Below are 16003 nucleotides of genomic sequence, written 5' to 3'. Positions count from 1 at the left end.
TATAAAGGATTATATTGGGTTTTCGGATTTGCACTGTTCACTTTGTCAAAGACATTAACATACAAGCACGGTCACAATGGTAGTCAGTCCCTCAGGGGGAGTCTAAACACAAGTCTCGTTCATCAGATCAGCAATTCTTATAAAGAATAAATTACAAATTGTTCCTTGGATATTTGTTTTGCTAATTTGATGGTGCTGAAAATAATTTTATTCCTAATAGGAGTTCAAAGTATGACTGCTTCCTTGCCCAAATTGCCTGTTTGCAGCAATCTGAAATGCAAGTATTTTATCAGCTTCACTTGACAAAGTGAATTTCTATTACTGGAAGAAAAAGAATTTCCAATACCTGATTTCAGGTTCTAAATTGTATCAGTTCATTGTGAATCTCTGGAATTATGGAGAAAATGTACTCTATTTCTAGTTTAACACTGCTACGAAACACCCTAAATCTGCAACTCTACAGATAAATGTCTGAGTTTACATACAAAGAGGACAAAACTCTAGTGAAATAATTAGCAAGATTTACTGCAGTGCTACGACTGCAGGAGAGACTGGAGAAGATTTAAATGTGCTGTTGGTGGCTGCTTGCTTCCTGGGTTGCTTGGGAAGCTTCTGGTGCAGAACACAACAAATATCAAACAGTCCAATTACCGTGATGAAAGCGCTCAGTCAACACCCTGTGACCCATCATGCGGGTCTGGCAGGGAAGCGTTTTATCCATATTGCGGTTTGTGGTTTGCACAGATATCGCCCACTATCTCAAATGCCTGTCCTTTTAAAATATATTGCACAATACAGACGCACAAGTTTTATGACAGCACAGATTCAAATCATTTTAGTTATTTTAATGAAAATTAATAGCCATATTTTTTTCAATAGAAAAAGACTAAACCTAACCCGTGCCTGTTGACAGAGTTCTGTGTATCGCTCCTAATGCCTTTAAATGTGCTTTTCGTGTTTGCAAGAGATATCCCTTTTCTCCCTTTGCCTATAGACCCCAGTCTATGCCCTGGATGTCCAAACACAACCACTGCTGACCAGGCTGTTTCCTCCTGCCTGCTGTCTGCCAACATCTCCCTTCTGTGTGCCCAGGAATATGTCTCTAAAGAGCCTGAATGGAAGGTGTGCAACTGTTACTGGTTACAGGTTATTTAAATATTCTCCTGGTGTTAAGCTGCCCCGACCTTCAAAACAGAGTCACCTTCTAGAGAAAATCCTCCTGATCTGCAAATGTGGAGCACGCAAAGCAGCTCAGCCCTGCTGCCCAGGAGGGGCAGCCCCCGAAACCTCAGTCTTTTCAGCTTCTTTACACCTATGTCTCGAGGTGGTTTTTCACCTTATCCACACAGTGCCCACTTCAGCAGCCATGAATTGTACCTCCAGCATTTCAACCACCTCTGTATCAGATCCTTGCCACGTGTCACGTTTACTTAATCGTAAGGGAGGCTTTATACTCCATAAGAAGGACCATGGGACTAGGAGCATGTCTACTCATCTGGGAACAAAGAGCAGAGATAGCAGGGAAAGAGCTGTTGTGAGGACAGGCCAGTTTGTTCCAATAGCCTTTTTTTGGTGGTGCTGATCTCTGCCTGTTACAGGGAGAAGCCAAGGATCCCCAGAGGGATGCCTGGCTGTGCCCTTCAGTGCAGGATGAGGCACGAGCTTCCTCCCCATCCCTGTGCCCCACCAGCTCCCATGCTGAAACAGCAGCAGCGGCTGCCAGGATCCCTGCCCACCTGCACTGCGGTCACCTTACAGCCTTAGCGTATCCCTTCTTCAATAGGTCTCACCACAGCGCTCACCGCTGCTCTAATAGAGACATTTATTCCCACAGCTATTATTTCTGCTGTTACTGTTCACTCAGCAGTTGGGTTTGATGAGATGATTTCTCGGGGTGACTCATATTCCACCCTCTGTTCACCCAGTCACACCCCGGAGGCAGCTGTTATCTGGGCAGCGACGAGGAGGTTCACAGCAAGCAAGGATTTCACATTTCATGGTGGCCACCTCATCCCTTCCCTTCAGAGATGCACGACCCTCTGACACGAACACCGCCAGCAAAGGTGTCCCAAGCTGCTGCCATGGATACTTCCAGCTCCTCCGGGAGCATTTCTGGCCTCAGCACCACTGCCTGGAGCACTCTCAGCCCCGAGGCTGCACAGGCAGCCCCACCAGCGCTCCGAATGCTCAAGGAAACGGCCCCAAAGAGCACAGAGAAACCTGCAGCATGCAGCTATCGTAAGGAGAGGGCTGAGAGCCTGCAGGCTCACTCTCTGAGCTGACTACAGACTCAAATAACAGATAATCAGATCTTGTAAACTCATTTCCCTTACCTCCACCGACTAATGGTTTCTTTCTCTGTTTTACACACAGCAGACAAGGGCTTGTTCTATTTTCTTTGGCCCCAAGAGATAAAATTTTATATTTGTTACTGTGTATTTAATTTGCTGTGTTTCCTTCAGAATAATACAGTCTGTCACAGCTTTATTCCCCAGTGCAAACCTGAAAATCATTGGGCCGTGTCCTAACCCAGTTACATCAACTTATTCACTGTTAAAACTTGGCTCAGTTTTACAGAAAAAGCTCTTCAGTGAGTCAGCTTCCCAGTAAATCTTCGGGGATGTTAATCCACAGGCGGATCCTACTCTGGTATGATACATGTGTAGTGTTTTCCTTGGCTGGGAATAAAACAGAACCGCTTCAGACATACGGTGCTTCAGCTGTATAAAATGTCTCGATTAGCATTTCTTGTTTTGTTTTCAGAAATAAGAGGAAATAACAATATACTCCAAATCTCTTATTCACAGCTGAAGCTGGCCTGCCTAATTAAAGGTAATTGTTAGCTTCTTAATAGCTTGGCATTTTCCACTGCACCTTCTAGAGAAGAGAAAAATCCAGACTGAAGAACTATTGAATTGTGAATGTTCATTCAGCATTCTCAATAGGCATTTTCCTCTTCTATTTAAGCCAAAACAGTAAGTAATGTAGGCAGGAAGCATAGTGAGCAATTGCTTACTGATGACCAAAGGTAAGAAAGGTCAAACATTTATTTCCTATGTTGTTCCTATGCGTGCAGTGCCCAGAATCTTTTAATTATGTTTCATGGTACTCTGAACTTGTACCAGGACATAAAATATATTTATAGCTCACTTAAACTCTTGGTAATGAAACAGCCATCCTACGCAGGACCTCTGCTAATCAGCTGAAGACTTTCTGTGCATTAACTTTAAAAACGCAAAAAAGCACTTGTTCACTCTCTAACAGAAATGCTTATCACAGTTTAAAGGCATCAGTAACAACAAAGCTATTTTTTTTTCCTTAGGTAACAGTTTGAGTCTGTATCAGTTAACCCGTGATGTTTGAACTAAAACAATCCAGTCTCACTGGCAAGGCACATTTATTATGACTGTTATTATAGTGCTGTAAGTTCCCAACCACACTGTGCCAAACACCCAAGAAACATGTAATAAAAAGATCACCCCTTTCTAAATCTTTTCCTGTCTAAATATGTCATTTTTTTCTCTTTTAGACAACATCAAAACAGGGGTAATCAAATAAAAGAGGTCTTTAAAGATTTCACTTAATTAATCATACTTGACGCAAATTTCTGATGAGCAGACTGAAAGGCTCCCGGACTGCTCTGCTACTGTACTTATAACCTCACAGCAACTTTACCTTATGCGTCTTACACAAATCTTCCATGCTGGAAAGCTGCTTTACGGTGAATTTTGGGGAAGAAGATCACAACATTTCAACTGTTTCTAAGGCAGAGGGGGTTGCCGGGGCACTGGGCTTCTGAACCAGCTGCTGCTGATTTGATGTCACAAACCAGAATCTCTGAGGTGACAGTGGGGCCTTACATCAGATATGTAAAGACTACAGTGAAGACTGTCTTATAATCGCAAAGCCAAACATCCCCATATGTAGCGAAAGGAAAAAATTCAAGTTGCTGGTGAAACCTCAACTCAGCTCCCTGATGTGCGTGCATTATGATATAATCTTTAATTAGCCTATGAGGAAATTAATAATTATGTAGTGAGTGCAGGATTTGGCTGCTGTACAGTAAATAATGCACCATGCTAAACAACGAATGATGATGATTCAGCAGACGTCATCTATCATATGCCCTGCAAGAGGCCTCTGGAAAAAAAAAAAGTAGTCTAGGATCACATCATTAAAGAATAAATATGAATAGTATATTTGTGACAGGGACAGAGGCACAAACTCAGGCTGCACAAGAAACCTCAGTTCTAGTCTTTCACCTTCTTGCTTTATCATGGTGGACTATGCAAACATGAAAATAGTGTTTCTTATAAGTTTCGTACAGCAGACGTGGCCAAACAGAAGCTGAACTGTGTACCAGTTCAGGGACCTGACGGTGTCAGGTTGGGCACCATCAGGAAGGCAAAAGTGCTCCCGAGCTTCCCCACACCCGGCAGGAGCCCCACACAGCGTGAGAGGAGAGCTCACCCGGCTCTGCCCAACCTCGTCCCCTCCACCCGCGCTAGGAACTGCCACCACAGACACAAAAAGCAGAGGACCAGTCAGTGCTCCTGGGCTCTTGACACCAGTCAACACAGCGAGCATTGGAGCAGAAACTGCACCTCTCTGGCGTTATTAATTGGGAGCCAAATTTGGACAGCAAAGATACAGACAAGTCCTTGATTTACAGCGCACTAAGACAAACAGGATACTCTGCTTCTACCCTCAGATGTCACAAGTAAAGTACAAAGCAAACAAATCATAGCTATATATTTTTCTTGGCTATTTCCACCTAAGCCTTTGCTTTTCCTACGACCAGGATGGCAGGAGCAGAGCTGCAGGCACAGATGGGCACACCAGAAGAGAGCTGAAATCCTGCTCTCAGGGAAATAAATTCCAGCCATTTCCCCCACGACAAGTTTACTACATGCTGCCGTGCAATACTTTTATTGGCATTCATTAGTCCTTGAGGACCAATTTATTCATTTTTAGCAGCATTAAAACAGAGGTTGCATTTTACAAGCAAATCACTATACTGCTGGGGCTGTAGGAAGCCGCTCAATTATCTCCAGTGCGTTAAAAGCTGAATCCAGACTCGATATTAATCTTAAATTGTAACAAACATTATTTCCCCAAACCTTGATTAACCGACAGTGTGATCCCCAGCTCACAGCTGTCTCGGGCTTTTAGGGAGAGAGGTTTATTCATTTTTATCATTGCCATGCAGCTTGGGAAGCTGCAGAGCAGAGACAGTCCCCACTGGGCTGCTCAGCAGTGCCTCACGTGCAAAACACCGCTGGAAAGGGAAACCAGAAGATCGAAGCCCTCGGTATTCACAGCAAAGCAGTTCCTCTTTTTGTATCTGATTTCTCCTGCCTTTGGAGCTTCATTTCTGTTTAAGAACAGCTGGAGACCACAATTTAGCATTCACATTTAACTAGATATTTGTGGCATTCCCAAGTCAAATTAACAAGCTTGTTACCTTTTGACATGTAAATCTCTTATAATGTTCATCCCCAGTGACACCGATAAAGAACACAGCAACTCCTGAAACTGGGGCTTGTCCCATTTCAACGGAAATACACACGCCTGTCTACACATGTATATTTTTCTATGTATTTGACCCCAGTTGCTTAACACCTCCAAAGCCGCTGAATTTCAATCAATTCATACTCTTGACTGTACTGCTTTGAAAAAAATCACCATCCTCATTCTTTGTGTAAGAATGAAAATCCAAGCAATTTTCATGCCTCTCTTAATGGCAATTGTTCCTATTTTGTTTAATTTTGTTTCTGACTATCGTTTGGCAGCTCTAGGAAGTTGAGCCAGAGAAAGAGATTATGGCGGTTGTTTTAAGCATCAAGTGTAGCGATCAACATGGAAATGTATGGATCCCTCTTGGAGATGTAGCGACAACAAATGGAATAAACAGCTCTAGCATCACATGCAAAAAGAAAGCTAAGTAATCGATAAAAAGGTGCTTCAGAGGGAAAAGCTGAATCCTTATTTCTTTCCTCTACTAATGAATGTAGTCTCATTGTTTTCCTCTCTGGGCTCTGTCACGGGCTGCTCTCACACTGGCCTTTAGGTGAAGTGTGTGCTCCCTTGGCTCAGTAACGTGGAACAACTTTCTGCAAATGACTGATCCTGGTGGGAAAGCAGTGGATTGGGAGTATTACTAAAGTGAAATCTTTACAGGCCCTCAACAACACTACCATTTTCACATGTCCTCTCCTAAAGAAGGCAATCTAGCTAAAGCAAAATTTGTAGTGTATCCTACCCCTGACGTCAGGGACTCAAAGCACCTGATGTTGGACTCATGTTTTGCAGAATCGGATTCTGTGAAACCCAGGTTTTCTAATTTCCATTTCTCTTCACAGTGAAACAAATCCAGCTCATTGATGCCTTGGCCAAATCTGCAGGTTTAATGAGAATGACTTAACACGGCCTGGTTTCTTCAGAAGTAGCTATGAACTATAAATGAGGATTTTCTTTCCCCCTAACCTGGCTAATTTCAGAAAACATAAGAAATGGAATCAAAACACCCTGACACAGCCTGGAAGGGAAGTGAGGTATTGGAAAAAGCTCTGCACATATTACACCATGTTAACTGTGCTTTTAAATTCAAGAAGCTATGTTGGTCTGAATCGAGGAAATTAAATAAGAATGGGACAAGGGGGGGGAGAAGTGAAGCATCCTTAAGCAGCCATGGCAAATATAAAGCTGAAATGCTCATCAGCAACAGCAGTCTGTTTCTACCCCAAAGAGGGATTATCCTTCACTCTTCGTGTAGACAGATCAATTCTCAGCCTTGTTTTCATAGGCACAGAGTGTCTTTAAGCTCCCACTAGTACCACTGGTACTCAAGCTACACTCTAAAAATCAGCCCAAGTCCCCTAATCAAACAGGTTGCCACATGCCAAAAACCTCTGTTACATCCTTGCCCTCATTTATGTAAGTTGGTTCAAGACATATTTCACAGATTTGATCATTACTTCCACTTTGGAAGTGGCATTGCACAAAAATCCAGTCATACCAATGACCCAACGAGCAGTGCCTATTCCCTCTTTGGTGGGGGACACGGAGAACAAACGCATCAAATGGTCTTAGGTGATAAATGCCTCTAAGATAAGGGATGACATGACATGTTTTTCTTTTACCAGAAGAGGATAACTGCATTTTATGGACTAGAGGGTCTTCTGGTACTCCTGCACCTTACCCAAAGCCAAGGGACTTGAGCTCTGTTCCCACCTCAAGCAGAAACTTATCGTATGACCTTCCACTCACCTCTTCCCTCCACAGTCAGCTCACTCAAACATGGGGTTTTGTTTGTTTGGGGGGGTTTGTTTGTTTTTAAAACAAAGTCTTTGGACCACAGGTTGTGTGTGGGACAGGCAGGATGCCTCACAGTGCAGTACAGTAACAAGAAGCTTCTTGGCTCTATGGATGTGCTACTTTGATGCCAGTAAGTAATAAAGCAGAATCAACAGTTTGCTGCAAGCGTTTCTGGTGAGAAAGAACAAAGTACTTCTCTCATCTCAAATGAGAACAGATATCTTGAAGAACTCAAAGTAACACAACCTCCTATGTCAGGACACACCACATATTTCAGTCGCATATTTTCAAGTTTATTGTGTATGCTGATCTGGAAGTGGGGACCGCAGCTTGCCTCTGGAGCGCTCGATGTCTCAAATTACCACAGCACGGAGATGTTACTCCTGGCAAATGCCAAGCTGGGGGGGAATTGTCAACCCAAGAGCTAATTCAGAGCACCTTCATTTCTTTGCAATAAGAGTAGCCCAGGAAATCCTGATATTTTCCTCTTATGAGAAACAGAGAGCATCAGAGATCTGAAGAGTGAAAACTGCTTCATGTGGAAACCAGAAAACTAGCTGGAAGACGGCTGAGCATAAACTGTTTTAAGGCACAGGCTCTTCTGCAGAGCCAAGCAGAAAAACCTCAGCTGTTTATCTCCTGTTTCACTGCTCCGACCTCCATCCAGCCATTCGAGTGTAATGCTGCTTCAGTCACTGAAGGCCACATCCCGTGCCTGCCATAAAAGCTTGGCCGCTTGGCTGCTTACTCTGGGAAATCAGAGCTTTTCAAAGAGATTCGTGCCTTGATTCCTGAATGTTAAAATAAACTCTGCTGGCGCTTTCTTCTGAAATGACTATCTGGACATCACTAATTTATTGCAAAATACACCTGTGCCATCCACTATCTTGGAAGAGCAGGTGCTTTCTTTTATGTCCCCAAGCAGATGCACATTTCACTGTTCCATGAGCACTCAGAGGCAGCTTTTTTTGGAGTGTGTGACAAAACATGGTGACAGCTGCTGAAACTGAGATGCATGATCTAACTTTTCTACCTAATGAGACTTCTGCAGGGATGAAGCAGCTCATCTCTTTGGGGTGTGCAAGCCCTTGCAGGAGGCACCCCAGTGCAGTGCTCTCATCCCAGCCACTGCCTGTTTTGTTCTCTTTTCTTTCTATAAAAGAGAATATTGTGCCTAAGCCATCTGTTAAGCAAAGTTCTGCACGTACATTGCAATATACCCTGCAGCACACAGTGGAGCCTTGCAGATCAAATGTGAAGAGAAGTGGCTTTAAGGGGAGAGAAAACTCAGGTGCTGGAGCTGTTACAGGTGAGCCTAAGCGTTTGCTTCCCCGAGGCAGGTACCTGTCAGGATTAATCTTGCTGAGCCCAGGAATGCGCCTCAGTAGGCGCCGCGCCCCATTCCAGGAAACCATAAATACCAAATGAGATGCTCAGTACCACACATGAAAGTGTCCTCTTTCTGCAGAGAATGATTGTGGGGGAGTGATGGCCAGACTAGCATCAATCCTGCCTTGTGCGGGGGTTTCCTTAAGGTAGTCCCTTGGGAGAAACAAGGAAGGAGAGTGTGGGTGCTTGCTGCCTTCCTCCTCAGGAGGCCTCCAAGGGAACCCCCTTATTTGCTTCTCCATCCTAGATCTGCCTGGGGACCTGCTTTTTTATTTGCAGTTCGAAGGATGTTTTCCCTCTTCCCAAACCCAACCCTAATCAGAATCATCTTCGATAGCCCATCTTTGCAAGTACTCCTGATAATGACAAAGCTGGGGAAGAATGGGTCATCTTCTGAATGATGCTGCCGAAGCACCATGCAGGAGGGGACACAAAACAACGGTGCTTTGAGGGGGGCAGCTTTGCCAAACAGGGTACTCCGGCCTGTCAGAGAAATGCTGATGAACACTTACTTAGCAAAGGTGATTGACTCTTGGGTTTCTTTTCCTCCTGTTTCCTTGCAATCTCACTAGGAAAAGTCATAATTTTCACAATGACTGTTATGCTTCCTGCTTATCTCAAAGACCTTCCTCTTCTTAATTCTCCTCTCCTCAATTTCCCTGACTTTGCAAACATTTTCCTTGAGACCTGAAGTGTTTTAGGTCTGTTTATACTTTTCAGTTTAGAGAAGATGCCTGTGCACAGGCACTGCTTGATATTAAATGTTCAGTTACGAGACCAGCAGAAGGCCAATGCAGGACTGATGTTTGGAAAGGCAAACATCAGGTGAGCTGTGGAAGTCATCCCAATGTCCCCACCAGGCACCTGGAGGGACAGCTGAGCCTGCCGCCCTCTGGGGTGCTGGGACCTGCTGCCACCTCCCATCTGCTTGAGGACACCCTGGAGATCAAGCGCTGACACGTAGAGCTGAGCCCACGGCCAAGGCCACCAACTGAGGCCACACACCACAATTTCAGGGGCAGAGCACCAGAGTGTGGAGTTACCACAAAAAGAGCATATCCAGCTAATTAGGGGCTTCTGGATCCAAACCCGAATGCTTGGCTCCAGGGAGCAGCTGGTGTCAGGCGCAGGAGGAGGCAGCCAGCTCACCCAGCGCAGGCCGTGACTGCCGGAGTGCTCCTTTCCACAACCTTTGGAACAAAGGAAGCAATTTCGAAACACAACACCTTTTCCATACTTTGAGGCATAAGCAGCCTTTGGAAGATTTCTCTCCTGCTTCTATATAAACATGGTATCTTTTAGACAGGACCTCGCTGAACCCAAACCAGGCACGGAGCACCCACAGCTGCAAGTGGTGGCAGCAGGAGGCTGGAAGAGCACAGCGGTTGTGTTGAGACTGCATGTTCGGGGACACAGGCACTGCCACCCCCATGGCCCAGTTATTCGTTGCTCTGGTCTTGTGTCAATCCTTTTCAGCACAGAGTAGTCCCGCATCTCTCAGAACACATCTTTTGGTACGTAGGCCACCAAATTCAGGTACCTTAAAATTCCAGGCTGGCAGGGCTTGGTTCATGTTATCAACTGGGAAAGCACCTGCAAAATTTAGAGTCAGGTCTGGATTTTGTAGTCCAGGTTTAAAGTCAGCAGGGTGGGACAGAGCTCTGCCTGCTGGCCTTACTTGACAGCCTCCTGATCAGCTTCCTTTAGCATCCACAATATATAAAAATGAATATATGTATATATGCTGCTCTCCCAAAACTGTCCTTTCAGGGGCTGGAACTGTAGATACTATGGGTTAAATAAGTCAGTTGCTCTGACAAAGCACATTCGGTTGAATTTTAAATAAGAGGCCTTTAGAAATCTCTTAAAATTTTAAGCATCAGTGTTTAACAGCTTCCAGGACGTACCCCACCTTGTAACATTTAAAAAAAATGATTCATCTTCATAAGAAATACGTAACTGTCTAGAACTAACTCTCAAATGTTAATTATCTGCGCTTCTGTCTGTGTTTCAGCATATGCGATTTCCAGCCACCAACACTGGATATTATGAAAGCTTTCACAGGACATCAACTTTCCAATGAGCAGTCACCTAAAAATACATAATTTTTAATCCACATTTGATCTCCATATCTTAAAAATCCCAGAATTTATGAGAACTACAAACCCTTTTTAGACTGTGCAGTGTAGAATAAAAGCCAAGATTTTTTGTTCGGCTTGTTGATATTTCCTGAAAACATGAAACAATCCTGAAAGGACAGATTTCCTGGCTCACAGCTAAAGGTCAGCAGTCACACAGGGAGCGCTTGCTAAGTGCACCAAAATGATTGGGAAGGAAAGACTGGCACATCATCACGGTATTATTGAAAAGTGATTTACGTGGGGAAGAAGGGAGAACAGAGACAGACAGACAAGGATTAGACTCCCAACAAGTGAGCTTTCAGCAAGATTAGAAAAACAGCCTTGTTCCTTGCTGCTGGCAGCCCCTCGCTGTCACTCTGAGCACCGCTCGCCCTTGCTCCATCTTTCCGTCCCCCCAGGCAGCCCTGTGGCCCCAGCCCGTGCTGCCAGCGCTGGCCCCCAATGTGACTCTTCCCACCACGCACCGCAAATCCCCGCTCTGGCCTTGCCCACATGGACCGGAGCTGTTTCCAGGCTCATCTCTGTAACAGATTATGGAGCCACAAGTTTCATCGGGAAGGACAGGAGTTCAAAATTCGAAGCTTGCTCTACGGACAATTAAAGAACCAAAGCACCTTCCAGCTGACTCCTGTCTTGCAGCCGGCAGAGGGGGCAGCAAGCAACGCTCGACTGTTTCCTGAAACATCTTCTTGAACATAGCTCCTTGTCAAACTACTTAATTTTATAATAACAGATACTGAATATTTCCCATCCACTGAGATGATACCAGCTTGAAAACAAGCACGTTCTACAATTAAAACCTCTGAGGCACACATAATGTTCGTAGCATCTTTAAATAATATTTAGTACCAGTTTCAACAGAGACTGTCACAGCTGCCTCCCAGGCTCCCAGTCTTGTTTTCATTTTTATTACTCACATTTTTCTTCCAAAGTATGGGTTATGTACAATTTTCCAGGCAAATAAATGGTGACCAAAACCAACCTAGCAGCCTCCAGTCCCTGCCACGGGCTGCACACCCAGGTAACTACACCTTCTCTCTGTCTGACCAAGAGCCCTGGGACATCAGAATTAACAAAGAATCTGTGAGTATAATCCTGATAATGAAATACCACTACTCTGACCTCAACATCCTCCCTAACGCTGACTTATCAAAAGCATATGCTACCATCATTCATGGTCTGTGTTTTTTTTCTTTTTTTTTTTTTTAATTAAAACCAATTGGTTGTAGAGGAAAACATTACCTTTTTAGCTAAACGGTTAACAGCAGGCCAGTGACCAAAAGCCAATGTACAGCTTGGATCTGATGCCCCCCAAACCTGCTACCTATAGTAAACTAAAGGAAAACAATAAGCAGCTAAGCAATACTGCAGACTGTTTAAATTTAGCCCTGGCAGATCCTGGAGGAAGGGCAGCCTGGAAGCACATGCCCTCTGCTACGCAGAGAGCACTCAAACCATAGGATACTATTCCACATGCAGCATTTTTGAATATATGTCTATGCCTACTGTATGTCATCAGTATTTCATATTTTATGTATAAATACTTTGTATGAGATAAAGGTCACTATGCTCTTGGCCACAAAGTGTCTGCCCCAAAAGCCGCCAGTGAGATTGAAAGAACAGATTATAATTCCTTGCAGTGGGACAAAGTTGTAACTCAGGATAGAGGCGCTCTGACAATTTAGGGCTTTACATACCACAACCTGCAAGGATGAATTATTCTCTGAAGCAAAATGACAAATACTAGCAGGGAGAATATTACTTCAGAGGCAGACTGCTGTAGCCTTGCTATTTTCTAGCTGGAGCTTCAGGGCAGTTTGCAAGTAGAGACTATTGCCATGATCAGTGGTGAGATCACAGATGCAAGATTTGCTGTGATGAATCTAAAAAAGACAGCTCCGGGCTTAGAGTTCAACGTGCCACACCTGCTAGCGGAGAATATATGAATAATCTGATCTCCAGGCTACAAATACTATGAGAAAGGGTTGCACATCCGCATCCAGTGGAGCCTCCCCCCACTATATCCTCCTGCGGCCAAACAAAAATTACTAATATGAAGATAAGCTGTGCATCAATACCTCCGCAACCCCCAAACCTGCACTCTACGCTGCCACTTAGGAAATCCAGCAAAAGCAGGCATCCAGTGCCAGAAAGGCTAGAACTCTTCAATCTAACATGAAAAAACTCTTTCACTAAACTGCTCTCAACAGCACTACCTGAAAAAGTCTTGTTAACCGTGCGAATAATAACATTAACCAGAAGACTGGGTGGTTTCTATGGCACTGCTTCAGCAGCTAAAGTGATTCCATTGCCCCATCAACCGAAGACCCTCCAGTTTAAACCATCTAAGTAGTAGCTAAAAAAATATAAAATACTGCTTATAGGTGAAGTCATGCTTGAAACTCAGACACAGTATGATGAATTATTTTTTTTAAATCATGTCTTACATAAATTATAAACCCCATATTGATTGCAAGGGTAGTTAAGCAAACTAAAAAGGTATAATGGGAGCAGGAGACATCTTCCTGGCCTTCTGGGCTCAAGTGAGGTTATTCCCACTGCAAAACAGCAATAATCTGTGCATTATGGTTTGTTAAAGCAATATGTTGCTTATTGAACATTTTGTTTGATGCTTAAAAGAAAGTTGGGTATGCACCACAGAAATAAAGCTCTATTTTTGTAAGATGCTAGGGAACACCAAAAAAAAAAAAAAAAAATAAAAGAGTAAAGTGCTTACAGCTCTAATTGGGATCTCAACACAAGCATCCTCCTTTCATGTGCTTGGTTTTGCTTACTATTATTATTATTATTGCTGTTATCATTATTAAACCACCAAAACATCACACTCATACTAAACCATTTCTTCACTAGGAAACTTCTGCTCATTGATATAATCCTCAAAGCTTCCATCAGAGTTTGCAGTCTCTTGCATGACAGATGTAGAACTATGTTCTTTTGAGCATTTGTGGCAAAAATAAAGAGCAGTCAGTGCTGCATAGGCAGCAGAGGGAGAGATTGTTTCGCATTAATTCCAGGGGCCAGCGGGTGCACTCAGCGGCGGCTACATCAGGTCCCATTCAGACGTCAGTCTGAGCAACCTGCATTGTAAGGCTCTTCTGAAAATTCTGGCTACCACGTTTTAAGGCAGGTGAAAATCAATTAATTTTGAGCTCTTAAAAGAGTATCTTCACTGTGGTCAACCCTGGCCACATAGTTACAACGCATTTTGCAGAGATGCACTGCCTTTTCTTTCTATTCAGTGTAAAAGCACTTAATCGTGGTTATCAGCTACCTGAAGGTCAGGCTTATTTCTTTAGATCTATTGTTTACTGCTTGAAATGCCCAGTTCCACCCTTCTGGCTATTATAGCTTCTCTCCTCAAGTCCCATTCTTTTCACAATAACTCCATATGATGACTGTTGATAAAGTTAGGAGGACTGTGATTCTAAGTGTCTGACCTTCTTCAAAATCTGATAATGGATACAGTTTCTGAATCATAGGTCATCTCAATTTTGCCAATAAACCATTTATTTCCAGTAGCCTTCAGACATTGAGGCTTACTGTGCTCTGCAAAATGGATTCTTCAGGGAACAATGAAAGTAAGAGAGCCACCCTTAGCCTCTGCTTGGCATGTTAGGAGGGATACTGTACTTTGGAGAGCATGTTTGTCCACAATATCTTATGCATCACAGTCTGTAAGACCTTTACTGTTGTCCAACACTTTCTGATGTTTGTATGAAGCTGAAAGTTACAAGCATCTAATGTGAACTAACCTCCTTTTCATTTGCAATCCACACAGAATGGACAAGAAAAATCCAGACTCCATAAACCCTCCCCACCTACTGAGGGCTACCCAGTCACCTTCACCATATTCTACAACTTACAGCTCTGGGCATAATGCCAAGTTTTACATCACTACCTCAAATGTTATGCTGCTGTGGTAAGACCAGATTACGCCATGCTTGTAAAAGCTCTGTCGGTGCCAAGGTACACAATTTGTTGGTACAAGTGCCTGCCAGCCTCCTGCAATGGCTTCACTGAAATGGAGGTCTCAAAACTACTTGGTCTTGCCAAAATACTGCCAGAGGTACAATTCCTATTGAAGCTCAACATTTCATGCAAACTATGGAGCAAGATGCAGAGGAAGGTGCGTTGAACACGAACCCCTGCCTCAAATAGTGCTTGGAAAATTAAGCAGTGACTGGACCCTGAGCAGGTGGGAACCGAGCAGGTTTTACTTACTGTCAAAGCTTCTGTGCTGCGCTGTTAGGGTCATCTGCACAGAGCGACCAGTCTCCTTCATCATGGCTTCAAATTCACTTCGGCTTTTGTTTGCAAAGTTCTCCTCCATCTCGCTGGTGCAGCAGGTATAGCCTTGCGGGCAGATTCGCAGGTGCTCCCCTAAAAATGTAGAGAGAGGAAATGTAGTTAAATGGCCAGGTCTGGAAATGGAAAGATTTCATCCCAGACAACCTCAGCCGAAAAATATTCCAGCTCCCTAGTAATCTGTATCTGAACCAGGCTTTACGTGTTTACTCCTAATTTGAATTATCCTGCATCTGTATAGTGGTTGGTGTGAATGCAGGTACAAATTTTTCTCACTGCTGACTGTGAGGGAAGGAAAAGTGAAGGAGATGAAATTCATACATGGGGCATGGATAAGGGAAATACAAGTGTCTCCTGCTCAAAGTCTGCCTTAGAATACAGCTCTGCTTAGAATCCCAGAAGACATGGAAGTCTCTGATTAAATGACACAGTAATAGTCCTAATTAGACTTAACATGTGTGTTAAAACAACTGTTTGAAACTACTTTGTCAAGGAAAAGAAACCAACCCTGACATGCTTCTCCTATTCCCAAACCAACCCTCCAAAAAAAACTATCCCGAGAACGTATTTCCATAACCAGAGAGGTGAGAGTAGGGAGCAGTTTTCAAAAGACAGAGACGTGCTGAATGCCAGTGGAATTTAGGTGACTAATTCAATTCCCCTCCAAGCATTTTGAAATCTGCCCATTTACTATTTTCTCAATTAAAAATTTAGTTCCCAGAAAGAGACACCAACACCCAAAAAAGAGTTGCTATGACAATCCTTGACTGAATATACCCTTTGTTACAGGAAAGGACAGGAAGGTAACAGGACTCAGCAGTTAAATTGGA

General features: G+C 43.7%; 1 protein-coding gene across 1 annotated transcript in view; it reads right to left on the bottom strand.

Annotated features, from left to right (window-relative positions):
* Positions 1-16003, bottom strand: part of GPC1 (glypican 1) — a 205223-nt gene that overhangs the window by 88221 nt on the left and 100999 nt on the right. The window contains exon 2 of the mRNA XM_082056808.1: positions 15090-15248. Within this exon, the coding sequence (XP_081912934.1) occupies positions 15090-15248 (159 nt within the window). The remainder of the gene's footprint in view (positions 1-15089; positions 15249-16003) is intronic.

The sequence above is a fragment of the Streptopelia decaocto genome (genome assembly GCF_964273445.1).
Source record: "Streptopelia decaocto genome assembly, chromosome: 6".
Lineage (NCBI taxonomy): Eukaryota > Metazoa > Chordata > Aves > Columbiformes > Columbidae > Streptopelia > Streptopelia decaocto.
The sequence above is the reverse complement of the archived record's forward strand: the minus strand, read 5'-3'. Positions and strand labels throughout refer to the sequence as shown.